At 33.5% G+C, this 20,206-nt stretch overlaps 1 protein-coding gene across 2 annotated transcripts in view; it reads right to left on the minus strand.

The window, feature by feature from the left end:
• The window catches only part of LOC126891888 (1-phosphatidylinositol 4,5-bisphosphate phosphodiesterase gamma-1), a 212,360-nt gene that overhangs the window by 161,867 nt on the left and 30,287 nt on the right, over positions 1-20,206 (minus strand). For both annotated transcript variants that reach the window (XM_050661227.1, XM_050661228.1), the window contains exons 5-8: positions 19,359-19,675; positions 14,875-15,154; positions 10,480-10,930; positions 3,900-4,287 (exon numbers count right to left, since the gene is read on the minus strand). In XM_050661227.1, the coding sequence (XP_050517184.1) occupies positions 3,900-4,287; positions 10,480-10,930; positions 14,875-15,154; positions 19,359-19,675 (1,436 nt within the window). The remainder of the gene's footprint in view (positions 1-3,899; positions 4,288-10,479; positions 10,931-14,874; positions 15,155-19,358; positions 19,676-20,206) is intronic.

A 20,206-nucleotide genomic window follows, 5' to 3' on the forward strand; every position in this document is an offset into this window, starting at 1 on the left:
AATTGTAAGTTGTCGATTGTTAACAATAAGAATACCTACGCTCTTAATTGTATGTCGTGCAATTTACCGATTCATATTCAATGTCTAGATATACTCTGGATTAATTAGCAAAATACAAGGCAAAGTTATTTACCAGCAATTTTATTGCTGGAATCAAATCTTATGATCCTATATATTAATAATATAGGTATGCAAAGTCCGCAGATAGTGTGCTACTTTTTTTATAAACAAAATGGCGCCTGAAAATCGTGTTTTTTTAAATTTCCGCTCTATAACTCCAAAGATTTTAACTTTACACCAAAAACACCCAAATAAAAATTCACCGTAATTAAATATTCTGCATAGAGACATGTTTTTCCCGATTTATTTCGACGAAAATTTTCCTCGAAAAATGCAGGTTTTTGCAACAAAATCTTTAATTTTCAACTAAAATTTTAGGTTAGTAATTATTTGTCAATAATTAAATAACTTGGTGATATAAAAGCTCTTTTGGAATATATTATATTTCCAGAAGCCGATGGAAACTGAATGAACAGTTTAGCAACAATAAAATGTTAATTAAAAATTTAGGGTCGCTATAATAACCACAGTATTACGATGCATAAGAATAACTATGATTTTTGTATAAAAAGGCACAATACCTATCTAATGTACTTTACAGAATTGTAATTGGACTATTTAAGCGGCCTCAGGAATATTTTAAAATTATAAAAAATTTTTTGGCTTATAAACAAATAGAAGGTCTCGGGAAATATTAAATTAAATTATGAAAACGGTATTGGAAAGAATGCGACAAGACGCTTCTTTTAAAAGAAAAAACGTTTAATTGCGATGAGTGGTTCCTGAGATACAATCGGTCAAAGTTGACCGGCATGTACGGCGAAGATATAAATAATAAGATGGTAATTTTCGAACCGTCACCTTTTTATTTCTTTCTCCACACAAATTTTCATATCTTTAAAAGACTCATAACATATATTATAATAATAAAAACTATCGGTATTACGAGTGAAAAATACAAAAATTACCAAAATTTCAATTAAAAATCAGGTTCGAGAAAATGGAATATCAAAGTTCAAAATCTGTATACGTTAAAAAATGCATTTTCTCGGCTTCCCATGGAGCAATTTTCTTCATATTTTTTTTTGTTCCCAAATAACTCGACTAGAGCCATCTTTGTTTTTTTATAATAAATTTATTTATTTATTTTAACCAACATTTTTAATTTTTTTAAACAAATATTGTTTAAATAATTATACAGGTTTCAAATGAAAATATTTGTATTATGAACGTTAAAAGGTACACTTGTGGTAAGTTTATCTAAAAAAAGTATACAACTGAAAAAAATATGTAGTTTTAATTTCTTGTCAATAAATTAATTTATTATAACAAAACAAAAGCAACTTTGACATTTACTAATGCGTTACTCAAGTTACTTGGGAACAAAAAAAATTGAAGAAAATTGCTCCATGGAAAAAGCCGAGAAAATGCATTTTTTTAACGTCTACCGATTTTGAACTTTGAGATTCCATTATCTCCAACCTAATATTTTTTTGAAGAAAGATCGCGTTCTACCTAACTCTATTATCTACGAACAACAAACACAGGAACCGACAGAAATGAAGTTAATAGCAGTAATAAGAGACCACAACAATAATAAAAGTGCGGGAGAAAGTGGAGTGCCAGCAGATATATTAAAGGAAGAAATATACTGCAGCAAAGATAGCTCGACTTATTGTAAAAATACCTATGAGAAAATAAAAAAAAAGGCCAGAGCAATGAAACAGTATTCATCTGCCTAATTCATAAGAAAGGTGATAGAACTGTCTGTGAAACTTACAGACGAATCGCACTATTAGAAGTAGTATATGCGGTATTGGCAAAAATTATAAGAAGTAGAAAAAAAACCTACAAAACAGAAATAATAAGAGAGTAACAGGCTGGTTCTACACCGGGAAGAAAAACAACCGACCAAACTTATATGCACGTCCAACGAATGTACGTATTTGATACGTCAGATTAATGTTAAAATTAAAACTGTCATAACTTTGGTTCTCGACCCACTAAAGGCTTCCTCAAACGCTTAAAATTTAGATGAGACTTTTGTTCTAATTTTATACTTTTGTTGTTTTTGTCTCGTAGCCTCACCGCAAGTTTTAAATATCACATCCCAAAATAATACATTAAAAAAATAATATACGTAGGCCTAGAGGGCAAACTTGCTTACTCCATATTAGGTAAATTTTCAGGAAAGGCAAAAAAAAACAGTTCCTAAGACATTCCTAAAAAAATATGAATATATTTTATGAAAATACTTTTATATTTCTAAACATATATTTTTATTCCGCACAATTTGAAATAAAAGAAAGATAATTTAATTCAGTATTTATTTCTTTAACACCACTTTTGTGACTTCGCAGGGTTTAGTAATCAAATATTTTTTTGCCATAAAAAATTTATAACTTTTTGCCTTTCCGATGCGACATCTAATGTCTTGAGTATTGTTCCACGACTCATTGATTATACATAGTTACCAAGTAGTTGTATTGTGAGACACGTTCACGTTCAATTCTCATTTGGTTCACATACAGATTTGCTCCAGTTATGTTTTGCTTGCTGATGATCAATGGCTTGGTTTTGCTGGTGTTTATATCTAGTCCATATGTTCTACTTGTTTCCGTTATTTTGTTCATTAAGTTTTGCAGCCCTTCTATGGTATTGGAAAACAACATTGTATCATCTGCATACCGCAGGTTACTGAGCTTGACTCCATTTATTGAGATGTCTTCATCAATATCTTTTAGAGCCTCTTCAAAAATGTGCTCTGAGTACAGATTGAATATCAGCGGTGAAATTATGCATCCTGTCCCACTCCCCTTAAGATTTTGACTTGATCTGTATATTCCCCATCTATTCGGAGCACTGCTGATTGGTTCCAATACAGGTTAGCTATCATTTTCAGGTCTCTTCCGTCAATCCCTGTCCTCTTCGGTACTTCCGTCATTTGTTCATGCCTGACTCTATCGAAAGCCTTCTTGTACTCAATCAGGCATGCAAAAACATCACAGCTGACATCTCTACATTTCTGAAACAACAACTGCACGCTACATATAGTCTCCCTCGCACCAACAGCGTTCACAAATCCAAACTGATTCGGCGCAATTTGTTCTTCGCATTTTCGGTAAATTTTATTGTGGATGACTTTTAAAAACAGCTTGAGCAGATGCCTCATTATGCTTATGGTCCTATAGTCTTCACAAACTTCACAACGGTACGAACTCGGATTTGAGCCACTCTGTTGGTATTTTTCCTGCCTTGTATATGTCATTAAATATTTCAGCTATTATTTTTATTTGGTCTGCATCTATCTTTGATCTATCTAAAAATCTGTGTCACTCAAGATTGTGCTCTTTTCGATTCCTCATTAGTTTTTCTTCCCCTTGGTCTCTTAACAGGCAAAGATGTCCCAAGATTATCAACAAATATTTTTGGCCAGCTCATTGTCAAAATTCTTTGAAAAATATTCTGCCTATCTCAACAATATAAACACATACCTTTTAGTCCTTTAACTTTCAACCTTTAATTACACTATTATCATAGAAAATACCAATTATTTGTAAGCTCACATTTGCTGGCCTCGAAATCTCGGTACGAAATGGCGGCTTACACGGAGTTAGCAGAAAACTTTTGTCGTTCTGAATTTGACAGTTTTATGCATCACGCATTTTTACCCATTTTAAAAAGAAAACTGACTGTGGCTGGTTTTCTCGATTGTGTATTTTTTTTACACTTTTGAATGGTATCAAAAATGTCATAACGTCAAAAAGTGGATTTGGCAGGTTTACACTCTAAGGCCGACGATATGTAAGTATTTAAGATGTTTAAATATATTGTCTTACCTAAAACTAATAGTATAACAATTAGTATCATTCTCACTGGGCCTGACTAGAAAAGCTCCTTCAGTTTTATTCCTCTTCAAAATTTCTTCCGCTTGATTCTTTCCCGTATTCTTGTGGTACCACTCTTCGTTCTCGTGCAGATTCGGTTGTGGTACTGGTTCTTGTAGAGTTATCGAAAAATCAGCTGTGACTAGAGGTGTTGTTCGGTAGTGGGTGATGAGACTGTATAAACTGTCGAAAAATTTCGCTTCTATGAGGTAGTACTTTTTGATTTGTTTGTCTTGTTTCGAACGAATTCTGCAATGGTTCACTTGACCGTTTCGCCAAAACGAAAGACAGTATTCGCCCACGAATGTGACGCTTGCTCTTACTAAGAAAGTGCCATCACCTGAAAATAAATAAATCAGTTATTTTCCTAGAGTTTTTAATTATTATTAACGAGTTTTCCACTTGAAACAAAATTTTTGTTTTTTCTAACTCCGTATAAAAATTACTTAATAGTATGGTATAACTAGACCCAAACTCAGACATCCAAAGTGAAAGCTATCCTCCAACACCAAGTTGTTCTATATGGTCCACATAATGTTCAGAAAAAAGTCACACCATTTTGAGCGTCGGGTTTGGGGCGGTGAGGGGGGTGAAATCTATAAATTCGTAGTTTTTTACGTTTTTATCAATATTTCTTAAACTATGCGGTTTAGCATGAACAATCTTCTATACAAAAATGTTCTACATTAAATTTGAAATAAAAAAGGCTCTATGCATAATCCTTCTAAAATGAACGGTTCCAAAGTTACGGAGGTAGTATAGTATAATTGGTCCAAAAAAAGGTCTAACCCAAACATCCAAAGTAAAAGTTTTCCACCAACACCAAATTGTTCTATATGGTCCACATATTGTTCAGCAAAAAGTTACACCATTTTGAGCGTCCGGTTTGAAAGGAAGATGGGGGAAAAGTTGGTAAATTAGTAGTTTTTCTACGTTTTTCGTCAATATTTCTAAAACTATGCTTTCGTGTAAACAATGTTCTATAGAAAAATGTTCTACATAAAATTTAAAACAATAAAGGTCCTATACGTAATTGTTACAAAATCAACGATTCTAGAGTTACGGAGGGTGAAAAGTGGAGGTTTTCGATAATTTTTTTATTTTTTGGACAATTTATAATATTATTACTGATTAAATAAATTTTTTTTAACAGGATTGTGTTTTGTTAATAAAGTTTGCTATTTCAGTGGCCGATAGTATGTTAGTAATAAGCCCTTGAAGTCTCCTCACCACCGTCAACCTCACCACCCAAAATCATCATCAATTGCCCAAAAAATATCAGAAGTATCGAAAACATCCACTTTTCACCCTCCGTAACTCTGGAACCGTTGATTTTATAACAATTATGGATTGGACCTTTTTTGTTTTCAATTTTATGTAGAATATTTTTGTATAGAATATTGTTTACGCTAAAGCATAGTTTTAGAAATATTGCCGAAAAACGTAAAAAAAAACTACTAATTTACCGACTTCTCCCCCATCTCCCCCCCAAACCAGACGCTCAAAATGGTGTAACTTTTTACTGAAAATATGTGGACCATATAGAACAATTTGGTGTTGGAGGAAATCTTTTACTTTGGATGTCTGGGTTAGGCCTTTTTTTGGACCAATTATACTATACTACCTCCGTAACTTTGGAACCGTTCATTTTAGAAGGATTATGCATAGGACCTTTTTTATTTCAAATTTAATGTAGAACATTTATAGAAGGTTGTTCATGCTAAACCGCATAGTTTTATAAATATTGACGAAAAACTACGAATTTACCGATTTCTACCCTCTCCCCCCCCCCCAAACCCGACGCTCAAAATGGTGTGACTTTTTTCTGAACATTATGTGGACCATATACCGGGTGGTGAATTGGAACACGGGCCATAGGAAACTCAATGTAAAATTCTAAACTGTTAAATTCTTGCTTCCCTAATTATTTTACAGCAACAGTCATAAGAAACTATTTGTAGAGAATTGAAATCTGTATTGAAAACAACTGTTAATATTGTTCTACGAACAATAATTATTCAAAGTTTTGTAAAAATATAATACAATTTTCAGAGAAATACGCCAAAGTTACGCTACACACAGTGCAATAATGTGTATAAGATTGCATTCGGTGACAATGAATTTATTATATTAACAATTTGAACTGTCAATTTCTTTATTTATTTTATCATTTATTGTTTAAAACACAATAAAGTTGATCAGGTACGCTCAGTTAAGGAGAAAGTATTAATAATAAAGATATTTTCTTCAGTCAATAGTGTGCTCACTGTCAACTAAATAGTAACGTGTGGCCTAACATGCCCACACATACCTACTGCGGTAAATACATTATATTTTTCAAAATTTTGGAATGTGTTTAAATCGTAGAACAATTGTAACTTCTGTTTTTAATACAGATTTCAATCCTCTACAAATAACTTCTCATGACTTTTGATGTAACATAATTAGGGAAGCAGGAATTCAACAGTTTAAAATTTTACATTGAGTTTCCTATGGCCCGTTTTCCGATTCACCACCCTGTAGAACAATTTGGTGATGGAGGATAACTTTCACTTTGGATGTCTGGGTTATGCCATCTTTTGGATCAATAATTGTATCATACTATAAGCCATGGGTTACCAAATGGCGGACCGCGGTTCCGCATCCGGACCGAAGGTTAATTTTGTACGGACCACCACTAAATTCAGAACAGTGTCATTTTGCTCACTGATAATTTATATTTTGTAAATAGTTTTCCCCTTATTGTTATACAGTAGACTCTCTCTATAACGAACACGGTTATTACGAGGTTTCGCTTATAACGAGGTACACTAGATGTCTCATGAAATTCCTATTAAACTGTAACACTTCTATAACGAGGCATATTTGGTTATAACAAGGAAAAATGAAATCGTAGAATTTGTATCTTTACCTGTTTTTAGCGCTGTAATGACTATTCGCGGTGTGCAAGTACTTGGAAAGGGAAACGAGAAACGACCATGCGCGAGTCGCGGAGAAATATTGCAACTATCTTAAATAATTCATATTGTCAATTGAAATTGTCAAATTGACGTATATTTCATACCTTCTGTCAATGAAGCAGAAAAATTATATATTGCTCCACAATATTGATATGATATGCAATTATTATATAAAGGTAAATTTAATTAATTGTATTTTTCTTGCAGTACTGCATTTTAATAACTAATTTTATTTACTACATACAATTGTTGATGTTTTCATAACATAACCTGAATCTTATTTTTTCTTCTTATTATTTTTTTGGACTATGGCCTTGACAATTATCCAGTAACCAGGACTAATATAATTGGCCAATATAATTAAAAGTGCGAATAATAGTACAGAGCGTAGAAATAGGGGTCGCTTTGCCGAACTTGCACGGTCCCAATAAATAAATACCACAACCTCCACAGACTGTGTCGACACATCTATGTCGTCATCGAGGATAGTGCTGTAATAAAATCCACCGCCTAATAAACCTCTCCATGTTCTGTTTATCTATGGACCGATTTTGAATATTGTAAGAAAATTTACAATTTGTGATGGCGAAGCCTTATTGTTGAGGAAACAATATTTAGCAACTTATATTGCTCCGAATGGCTTCACTATAAGAAGTTAATGTTTTAGAAAACTATATATTCATATCTATGCACAATATTATTGTCGTCTAATATAACGAGATCCGCTTATAACGAGGTAATTAGTCCGCCATTTCAGTTCTCGTTATAGGGGGAGTCTACTGTACTATTATAATAATTAATTTGGAGTTAAGTAAACTGCTATGTAAAATTTTCATGTGCGTTTTTATATTCATTTCCTCTCTACATGTTAAGTGTGAGTACTTTTCAGCTGTAAATTTAGATTTTAGTTTCGGATTTATAAAGTCTCCAACAAATATGTGTTACTGCTAAGGTACGTCGTCTTGAGTTTCGAAAGTTTTCGGCACTAAATTAATGCAAACAGATTACATGGTGTTCTTCGCTGCGCTGAACAAGAATACTCCATTAGAACCTACGTCCGGGGCACCTAATGCTTTAAAACCGTTGAAACTCCAGAAGCAAGGGCACCGGGTGGCCCGGGGTCGGTTCTGATGGCGTATTTGTGACCAGCGACCCCAAAAACCCCCTATCAATCTATTTGCATGCATAATTAGATTACTCAGGGGGTTTTGGGGCCACGGATTACGAATACGCCACCAGAACCGACCTCCGGTGCACCTGATGCCCAGGGTCACTGCTAAGGCAAGTCGTCTTCTGGAGTTTCGAGGGTTTTAAGCATCAAGTGCACCGGACGTCGTTTTTAATGGAATATTCTTGGTCAGCGACCTCAAAAACCCCGTGTAATCTGTTTGCATCAACTTAGTGCCTAAAACCCTCGAAACTCCAGAAAACGACGTGCCTTAGCAGTGACCCTGGGCATTAGGTGCTCCAGGAGGGTCGGTTCTGGTGGAGTGTTCGTGATCAGCGACCTCAAAAACCCCCGAGTAACAAAATCTGGCACTTAACAGCTTGGCTACCTTGTGAGATGCTGGCATCTCACACAAAATATGACTGTAGTACCGTGTGAGACGCCGGCTTCCATGGCGTCTGTAGTACCAAATGGTACAAGATATTTTTTGGTACAAAATGAATTAAGTTAGATATTAGTTTAAATGGTCGGTAGCCAATGTGTTAATACTGACTTTAACATGTTTATCAACTTTTTGGTGTTGGAGGAAATCTTTTACTTTGGATGTCTGGGTTAGGCCTTTTTTTGGACCAATTATACTATACTACCTCCGTAACTCTGGAACCGTTCATTTTAGAAGGATTATGCATAGAGCCTTTTTTATTTCAAATTTAATGTAGAATATTTTTGTATAGAGGGTTGTTAATGAAAAACCGCATAGTTTTAGAAATATTGACGAAAAACGTAAAAAATTACGAATTTACCGATTTCTCCCCCCTTTCCCCCCAAACCCGACGCTCAAAATGGTGTGACTTTTTTGTGAACATTATGTGGACCATATAGAACAATTTGGTGTTGAAGGATAACTTTCACTTTGGATGTCTGGGTTTGGGTCTAGTTATACCATACTATAAAGGGACTTTCCGGCCACCCTATAGAAAATTATTTTTCCACCTACCTCTACCGAAAGTATACTTTTCCGGACCTGATTGTAGCGAGCAAAGTTGTAAATTTTCATTCCTAGGGAGGAAAATATTTTTCCTCCCTATAGAGGAAAAGTAAAAGTGACGTCATGGTATTTCACTCATGAAATATAACTTATTGACGCCCTGTATAATATCTATTTTCTATTACGAAGTATCTATACATTTTAACGTTTACAGTAGAACCTCGATTATCCGTCAGGGCACCGGACCAAGGGTAGGACGGATAATCGAAAAGACGGTTAACAGAACATTTAAAAAAATTAAAAATTCATAGTACAACTCTCAAATTTCATTGGGATGGTTTGTTTGACAATATTAGAGGGATTTGTGTTCGTACAATCGAATCAATTTAAAATATTCTGAAATCTTTGTTTGTTTTACTGTTGCTTTACATTTTGCGTCGGCTGAATTTCGGCATAAGATCATGCAATCTACTTTATTGGCTTCTTCTTGTTGAGAATTATTCTGAGCTTCTCTAGATTATTTACGCAAATCTTTGTCAGTTACAATAGGTTCATCAACATAGCTACAGTCAAATTCCAAGTCTGTGTCAGCTTCTGAATCTGTTTGGTCCGCCTTTGTTGCCATTTCAACGATTTCTTTATCTGTCAGCAATGGATAGCCGTTTGTATCCTCATCACAAATCAAATTAACTTTTTTTTTATTTTTTTACATTCAAATTTTTGCGTATGTAGTCAATACCACTTCTGTATGTACCCTGACGGTTAACAGAGGTGACGGTTAATGGAGAGACGGATAATCGAGGTTCCACTGTATTTATAAAACATCCTGTATTTTGCAGAATGGTAAAAAACAGTAAATTGTTATTTTGATTTAACAATGTTTACATTAATAATTTGACTTATATTTGACAGTTGACAGTTATATTGTATCTACTTGTTAGTTTTAGTTTTAATACATTTTGTTGGTTAGTTACATAAATAAATTAAGTAAAAATGACTTGTTATTTGAGGAAGGTGGAAAAACCATATGTATAGCATGGGAGTAAAGTGCCTTTTCCTCCCTTGAATGATTACTGCCCTCCGCTACGCGTCGGGCAGTAAACTTCATTCTCGGCAGTTCTTCATTCAAGTGTAATAAAAAGTTACACTTTCCTCCCTTGTTATACAAATAGCTATATTGTGCAAAAATAATGGTGAAATTTTTATAGATGTGTCTCGAATTTTACTTAATTGACACATACTTTCAAAAAAACGTAACATGTTTTTTCCTAGTTAAGTATGCAGTTTTATATTTTGAGGACTGCAAAACCTGACAATAGCGGTAACCTTTATGTAACGGCCAAAAGTTATTCCATTTTTAGTGGAGGTTATTGACAGGTTTTACTGTGCATCAATAATAAGGATCATAATACGTACCTAAATGGGAATAAGCTCTCAACAACTGCTCGGCTTCTTCTCTACCGCCCGGTAACCTCCCATGAAACCATTTTTCACTAAAATGCAGCTCTTCGTTAGGAACATTTTTCGGCCCTTGGAACGACCCGCTATCTTCTTCTTCTTCGGACTTTTCAGATTCTTGATTCAACTTATAACTATCGAAATAGAACAGCTTACTTTGGGTCAGAACGAAAAAATGTGGATTCCATTCCTTATCTACGCAGTCTTTTAGGTACATGATTCCGTTTTTGCACGAGTTTCGAAGGTCCATGTCAGTGGCATCGTTCCTGACTAAGAAGGAGCTTTCGTCTTGGCCTTCTGGGAGTTTTTTGTGTTTTAAGATGATTTTTCTGCGAAGTGCGTATGGTGAGGGAAGCTTTGTTTCTCCACTTTCCACTGGCTGGGTCAGGAGCATGTCACCGAAAACTTCCTAAAATGGTTGTTGTATAGGTTAGTATTATCCTAAAGTTTATTCACTTGAAAGAAATGTAGTTTTTCAACACAATAAATGCGTGATCAATTTATGCACACTCTCTAGAGGTGCTGAAGACGTATCTACTTGTTACAAAATCACGAATATAGTAACTGATTATATTATACATAAGCGTAACAAAAATAATAATTAGTAGGTACTCACAAGTAACGACAATCAACACCTCTTTTTACGTGTTATGTGCATGTATGTGTTGACAAGATACATTTCTTTCAAGTGAATATAATTTAGTAAAAGGTATATTTATTTAAAAACCCTTAAAAGGGCCACAAATATTGCAACAAAACGTTTTCGCTCTGTAAAAAGACCATCATCAGTGTTACAAGAACATACTAAGCCACCCAAAAATAAAAAGGTTAAAACCTTTTAAAAATAAACTAAATGTCTTACATAAATTGATACATTATGAAATCCAAAGGATGGATATAATCCCTATACAGGGTGAGTCACCACTAACAAGACGGAAGATTACAGCGAAGTGGTAAAAGATTTGAAAACATTTTTAAATTAATAGTTTGTAAGTTGATAAAAGCTACATTTTAAAATTATTTCGAAATATACAGGGTGTCCCAATAAATGGCGACGTATCAAAGTTATATTTTTTCTTATGGAACACCCTGTATTTTATTGCATTTTTTAATTGTCCGCAAAAAATAAGGTATAGTTTCATAAGGCTTCCCTATACCTATGTACAGAGTGTTCTGAGTTATGTTAACTTTTCTTAAAATGTAGAGTTTTAAAAAAGGCTTATTCTCAAGTTATTTAAAAAATTATAAAAAAATTACTTGTACATCTAAATAGTTGGATATTGGTTGAATGTATTCCATGATTGATTATTACAAATTTATTTACAGGGTGTTCAAAATTTACAGTTTCATTATTGGATTATTCACTGTGTCATATGAATGCTTATTTTAAATGGAACACCATGTACATTAGTAAACAATTATACTAAACAAATTTACCTCTTTTGAATGGTACATAGATGTCCTATACCTTGGTCTTATAGTTTTTGCGTAATTTACAATTATTTAAATTCTTAATCTGTAAATCGATTTTAAAACAAAAGATGTAGTTAATTAATGTCATTGTATCGCATTTTCATTTTATGACAGTACGGTCTCGTAATTATCTTAAAATTAATGTATTCCATGATTGATTATTCCCCATTTATTTACAGGGTGTTCAAAATTTACAGTTTCATTATTGGATTATTCAATGTGTCATATGAGGCTTATTTTAAATAGAACTTCTTCTTCTTAAGGTGCCGAGACCGCTTGTCGATCGTTGGCTCTCATGTTGTCCAGCATATTAACAATCATTGTCTTATTTACAGCCGCACGAAATAGTTCAGTGCTAGTTTTCCCAAACCACTGGCGTAGGTTTTTAAGCCAAGAAGTTGTACGGCGGCCCACACTTCTTTTAAATAGAACACCATATATTAATAAATTATTATACTAAACACAGATTTCCCTTTCGAATGGTATAGGAATGTTCTATAACTAGGAGCCATAGTTTGTGCGTAATTTACAATTTTCTTAAACGGTAAATCGCTTTTAAAAATATTTATTTTAGAGTAACTCTCGATTTTTAAACCCATCATCTTGGCATAGTTGGTATAAAAGAGTGTGGTTGTAAATAAAAATGTAAACTTTTAGTTGCTGATCTGTAAAATAAATTTTTTCGTTATTGAAAATAATTAAATACATAACGAAGCAAAGAATTTTATTAAAACAAATACATAAATATTACAAAATGAACCACAACTTACTATACGTAAAAAATTATCAGTTATGTAATAGATGTTCAAAGTGTTTGTTTTCTTGTGCAATACAACAAGCGATTTTATCTTCAAATGATTTGCTTACATTATTTAACAAAGGTGTTATAGACGCAAAAGCGTTCGTAATTCTTAATTTCATATCATCTGGAGTAGTAGAAAGTGTAGCATACAATATTTTTAATATAACCCCATTTAAAAAATCCATCTTTGTCAATCCTGGGGACCTAGGTGGCATTTTCAGGAACAATTAAATTTGAATATCATACACGGATGTTTATACTTTTGATAATTACCAGACCGTACTGTCATAAAATGATAGTGTCATACAATGACATTAATTAACTATATCTTTTGTTTTAAAATCGATTTACAGATTAAGAATTTAAATAATTGCAAATTACGCAAAAACTATGAGACCTAGGTATAGGACATCCATACACCATTCGAAAGAGGTAAATCTGTTTAGTATAAATATTAATTAATATACATGGTGTTCCATTTAAAATAAGCATAATATGACATATTGAATAATCCAATAATGAAACTGTACTAATCAATAATGGAATACATTCAACCAGTATCCAACTATTTAAATGTAAAAGCAATTTTTTTATAATTTATTAAATAACTTGGGCATAAGCCTTCTTTTAAAACTTTAAATTTTAAGTAAAGTCAACATAACTCAGAACACTCTGTACATAGGTAGGTATAGGGAAGCCTTATAAAACTATACCTTATTTTTTGCGGACAATTAAAAAATGAAATAAAATACAGGGTGTTCCATAAAAAAAATATAACTTTGATACGTCGCCATTTATTGGGACACCCTGTATATTTCAAAATAATTTTAAAATGTAGCTTTTATCAACTTACAAACTATTAATTTAAAAATTTTTACAAATCTTTTACCATTTCGCTGTAATCTTCCGTCCCGTTAGTGGTGACTCACCCTGTATAAGGCCATGTCCAAAGGATATGGCCTTAGGGCAATATATGACTCCCACACGTGGTACGTGGGTTGCTAGGTAGTGATTAGGTTATTACATTGAGAGAGGTGAAAGTCAACTACTTCACTAGTTACTACTTCAGTAGTTGCCTTTCACCTCTCTCAATGTAATGACCTAATTACCACCTAGCAACCCACGTACCACGTGTGGTAGGCATATGTTGCCCTAAGGCCATATCCATAGGGATTATATCAATCCTTTGGATTTCATAAGCCATTTCATAAGTCATTTTTGTAACCCATTTAGTCTATTTTTAAAAGGTTCTAACCTTTGTATTTTTGGGTGGGTTAGCATGTTCAAACAAAACACTGATGATGCTCTTTTTACAGAGCGAAAACTATCTATCTCTTTTTACTAAGCGATATCGCTCATATGGAGGACAGAGATGGCTAGACCACTCAAAATGAATATTGACCAATGGCGTCCTTGATATCAGCGTTACACCTCGATGCACAGAGAGGCACATAGCTAGCCTAATCTACAGGTTATTATATCTATGGGAGTAAACTTGCCTGAGGTTAGACCAATTTTATTACAAACAAGCCTTACGGCGCGGGAAATTTGAATTACTCCTCTTGGTTTAAAAACAGACTATAGTAAGAATGATGCACAGGAACACGAGAAAAAGGCATGCAAAAAGCAATGGAAGAAACTTTTTAAGACAGTTGACAGTGAATGGAGGTTTAAAACAAGGGGATCTGCTATCAATCAACGAATTTATTCAACCTAGTATTAGATCAAATCGTAACAAGATCAGATATGAGCACAAACAGGACTAGTTTCAGTAGCAAGTAACAGTACATAGCGTATGCAGATGGTGTGGTGATACTAGCGAGAACGAAGAAACACCTAGAAGAATTTTTACAAAAGTTTGAAGAAGTAGTAATAATAAACCAACAAAAACGAAATACATGGAAATGAGAGGAGGATAACACTAATAAATAGAACAAAAACATATTTGGAGTATCTAATTAAATCAAACTGGTGTGTATGAGCTAAATTGAATTATTTTATTGGGGCTTTTTTGTAGATATGTTTTGTGCACACTATGTAACAAATCCAGTAATGTTTTATTCCCATTAATAATTTACCTGCATAGCGGACGCCATCTTCTTTTGTTGAGGTAACGTACAATTGTCTTCAATAGATAATATAACAGGATATTCTGATGTAGCGAAGGCATGTTCTTTAATCGTCTTAATGACGTCCATGAACTTAATTTTGGTCGTCAGCGTATGACCGTGGTAAATGAATGGATAACCATCAGGACCATCCCAACAATCCAGTTCGATACACCTACAACCCATTCTTAAACATCTAACATAAGCTTCGACTGAAGATTCACTAGAAAACTGGTCACCCGTTAAATACCTACAAAGAAATATGTTCATTCATACAATCCATTTAAATACAAGTATAGGTGTATAATATGTATTATACAGGGCCGTAGTAAATAAGTATGACTCCATTCATAATAATACCTTCAGTTGTCTCCATTAAGGCTTCCCTAAATATTTCCTCCGACAAGTTAAAAAGTAAAGGCGATAATATACAGCCATTGATTATAAACCACCCACTAGATAGCTCACCTCTTGGTAACCGAAAGACGTATCAACAACTAGATGGCGCTACTCGAAAACCGTATCGAGATTTCTCATTCTCTCTCTGACTTGCGAGGAGGTAGGAGTAGTGTCAGGGCCGAACTTACCCTATAGGTGTATTATCTGTGACAAGTGTTGTGACAAGTTATAGCGGAATTAAAAAAAAGGACTCACATTTTAGATAAAATGGCCTCTGTAACGCGTAAGTGTGTTTACGCGGGATGTTTTGAAAGAAAAGATGGAACAAATAATAATATATCTTTCTTTAAATTTCCCCTGAACGACGTAGAGCGCACAATAATTTGGCAAAAAAACTGCGGAAATATTGATATTATATTGATGGATATCAGTGACCTGAAACAGAGGGTAATTTGTCAGCATCATTTTGCAGTGGAACATATTTACCAAAGTGACCAAAGAAAGTTATTAAGGAAAAATGCTGTTCCTCTCAAATTTGCACAGTTAGCAACTGATTTAGGTGAGTACTCAACTTTGGATATATTTTTATGTTTGCCTAATGCGCTTTGTCAATGAGAATAATACTATTAAAATATATTTTATATAAAATCAGTTGATATTGAGTGATTTATATATTTTTTACACAATTAAATCAAAAGAGATTTTTTTTTAATATGAATGCGTTGTTAGTATCGCTCCAGAAATAACGGAGATGCTTGTTTTGCTTTAATTAAAATTACACATAGATTTCAATGATTACCTATTTTAGGTGATACCCCACCAGTATTATTCTCTACATACGTTTATTGCGGTACGAAACGTAAAAGATCTACAAGTGGCGATTGTATGGTTAGGTCAACTCCATCGCCTAAGAGATCAAGTAGTAGTCTCAGTGATATTTCCAGTTTTGATATTAATTTGCCCACAAAACTTGAAACTGAATCGACGGAGAAGTTAAAAAAAATTGAGTATCAAGTAAATGCTTTAAAGAAGAAGTGCCGTCAGAGAACAGTCAGCGTTGTAGAAGAATAAAAAACAGAAAATCGGCAACCAAATTCATGATACAGGTACTGTTAGAAAATAAAAGCAAATACGTGCACACTTTTGTTAATATGCAGTTTTCACACAAAACTCGTTCGCAATGGAGTCACAATGAAAAGGATTTAGCTCTGGCCATTTATTATAAGTCTCCTAGTTGTTAAAAATTTTTAATTAGATCTCTTAACTTTATATTACCTTCAGTAAAAACAATTCAAACTTGGTTGCGTGTCATAAAATTAAGAACTGGTTTAAACACTTCCTTAGTTGACAAGTTGAAGAAAAGCAGAGACAATGGATGAGTGGGAAAAATTTGTGTGTTAATGTTTGATGAAATTTCTTAGAAAAAACAATTGGAGTACAATAAATTAGATGACATTATAGAAGGGTTTCAAGATTTAGGTGCATTAAGAAGAACAAACAAACTTGCCAACACAGGTCTGGTTTTCATGATGCGCGGCTTGCTACAGGTGGTCTAATACATAGCGACAACTTAAAAAACATTATAGTTGAAGTTGTTTCAAAATTACAAAATATTGGGTATATACCAAAAGTGTTGTGTGATCAAGCATCTAATAATAGAGTTGTATTTAAGCTGTTAGGCGCATGTAAGGATCAGCCTGCAATAGAAATAGGAAATCAGAGGATTTTCACTGTATTCGATACACCCCACTTATTAAAAAGTCTAAGAAATAATTTTCTTAACAAAAAGTTGACGTTTTTTGCCGATTCTAAACAAATATCGTGGCAAGATATTGAATACACATACAACATCGATAGAACCAGTGTGAGAGCACGATGCATGGTGAAAATAACAGACGTTCATATAAAACCTAATAATTTTCAAAAAATGCGTGTAAAATTAGCAGCACACATTTTTTCCAACTCAATTGCCTCAGCAATATCAACAGCAATATCTGTAGGGCAGTTACACACCAAAACGGCTTCTCTTACTGCCGAATTTTTGAAAATTATAAATAATATTTTTGATGGTCTTAACAGCAAATATTGTAGTGATAGTAATCCAAACAGAATGCCAATGTCAACTTTAAGCAAGTCAACTGAAAACTTAAAAGCAGGTTTAGAATATTTTAAAAAAATTAAAGTTTTTGAAAATCAGAAAGAGAGAAATAATATTCATTGTCTACACGGCTTTCAGTGGACCATTTTGTCAGTTTTATGTTTGTGGGAGGAACTTCAAAAATATAATGTGTCATATCTTTTAACATCTTTTCTGAACCAAAATCCTCTAGAAAATTTTTTCTCTATTGTGCACAATAGAGTTAGTCTAGTGCGTTCCTAAAAATAACATGTGTTTTTACTTAATAACAGGCGGTAGCTGGTTTGTCTTTAGTTTCATGCGTGGAAGAGAATGATGCTAGATCAAAAGTATGTGTTTTATCTCGTCAGGTATTAATGACGCACGGGTAAATAATCGTGGACTCAACTGTATGTTAAACTACACTATTAGCTTTAGTTTATATATACAGTAGATATTAACAAGTATTTTATAATATCAGGAAAACAATATCAGTATGTCTTAAAACCTTGGAATCATATGGAAAACTTTTTTATTCAGTTTGGGGAAAAATGTATTATTGATAAAAACTTGCATGCCCTAAAACTCAAAATGAAAGGATCAGATGTCAAATATTATGAGTCGTATACCAAGTTTGTTAAAAAATATTAATTATTCTCAAGAGTAATATGCCTTCATTTTTAAAGCACTCTTATATAAATATGAACGTGGTTTTTAATTGTTCTTGACTTTTAATAATAAAATGTTTCGATATTGTCAATAATGAAAATACTTCGTGAGAACAAGAAATAATAAATATCTTTTTTCCTAAAATTTTAAGTTTACAATCTTAGTTTGAAAAGAATTAACATTCAAATATACTTATTTACTTTGTTTTCAAATATGATCTAATTAGTGATGTTTTAAAGTTTCTGATCCTGTCCGTTTATCAGCTTTTACCTATTGTTCCTAGGCAGATGGCCCTCAACTATTTACATGTTGGAAATTCCCTGTCATTTTATCAAGATATATGTATACCAAATTTCATGCCAATCCAATGGATTCTTTAAAATTCGGAGGTTTTGCAATATTTTACCTGGAGTGAATGGGTTAGATCTGGAAAGAAATTCTGTATATCAACTTCAAATAGTTTATTTCGCATTAGTTCTGAAAATATCATTCTTTTACAAATTGCAGAAAATAATTTTCATGTGAATTATCACTGCTAATTTTATTATGTATTTTCTATTTTATTGTTTTTCTTTGTAGTGTATTAATAATTAAATAATTTTTAAGAAACCTCTTCACTATTTTTATTATTAAATTTTTAGCGTTTTATCTGAAGTAAAATCGGAATTCCAAAATAGAGATTACAATCGCGTTAAAATTATTTGTGAAAATGCTGAATACTACCCTTATATCGTTGTCCATTACGCCAGCCAAGCAACTCAAATTTATTTTTCAGTCTTGGCAAAAATTTCGATAAATGTCGCCACCGTCCAGCCAGTTAGTACTTAGACTTGAGGGGCAAAGAGGTGTAAGTGAGCGGAGTTTAACACTGAATTCGGTTTTACCTTAAGGTGAGGTATCTATGTAGTTGCCTTGTCTCACTCCTCTTTTTATATTTATTTCCTCAGACAGTTCTTGTTTAACTTTTATTCTTGCCACTTGATGCCAGTATAGATTTGTAATTATTCGTAAATCTTTATCGTCCAATCCAGCTGTTTCCAATATTTCTAGCATTTTGTTATGTCAGACCTTGTCAAAAGCCTTATTAGTTTACGAATTATAATCATTTAAATAATTACATTATTGTTTGTAACAAATTTTTATCATGTCCGGCGCAAAAGCAAGTTTGAAATTCGAATTCAGCGGGTCAAAATATGAAACTCAGCGGACTTTGATTGACCAAGAAACAACCTTGGCCCCTAGTCTATATTGTATATCTGTTAAAACTTACGTGTTATGAGAAGAAGAGATCCAATAATGCGACATCGGTTGAGACATATCTTGATACACAGTATTTTTCTTGGGATCCCACAGATCATTTTGCTTGGAAAATAGAAAATCTAAGAATTCGGGTATCGTTAAAAAAGGTTCTTGAACTTCCCGTTGAGGGTCTTTCAGAAAATCACATATAAACTGACTAACGGCTCTGTCGTCGTTGCCAAGAGATTCTTCTTGTTCGTTAACGAAAAAACTAACCATGTCTGGCAAGTTTACGGCCTTGAAATTGGAAGAATATTCTGATAACTTATCAAACAATTCACTAGCCATCTGTAACAATAAAAATACATAATTTAGTAGTTATACAGTAAGCGCCACGCTAGTAGACACACGGGTACCTAATTGCTACGCTTGGGCTAATCCGGCCCATTCTCACCTGCGACTTTAATGTCTGTCATGTCATATTCTCATGAAACTATTCAAAATAATTGTGTTTCCATAAAAAAAAACATTATATACATATATCGGTTTACAACGTTCTTCGACGTCTTCCGATTTCCAATCTCCATCTCGTTCTGTCATTCCATATATCGTCCTAGTGTTCTATGTCCCTGATTTCTCTATCAACTCCTTCTCTCCAACTTCTTCTAGGCCTTTCTGGTCTGCGCCTTCCTCTTGGTTGCTATTCGAGGATTTGCCTTGGTATTCTATTCTCCGGCATTCTCCTTACGTGTCCGTACCAGCTGAGTTGTTTCGTCTTGATGTCGTCAACAATAGTATGTGTAACCCCCATGATTTCTCGGACTCTCTCGTTTGTTATTCTGTCGCGTCTAGATATTCCCGCCGAACAGCGCCAGAAGT

The sequence above is a fragment of the Diabrotica virgifera genome, chromosome 9, assembly GCF_917563875.1.
Source record: "Diabrotica virgifera virgifera chromosome 9, PGI_DIABVI_V3a".
NCBI lineage: Eukaryota > Metazoa > Arthropoda > Insecta > Coleoptera > Chrysomelidae > Diabrotica > Diabrotica virgifera.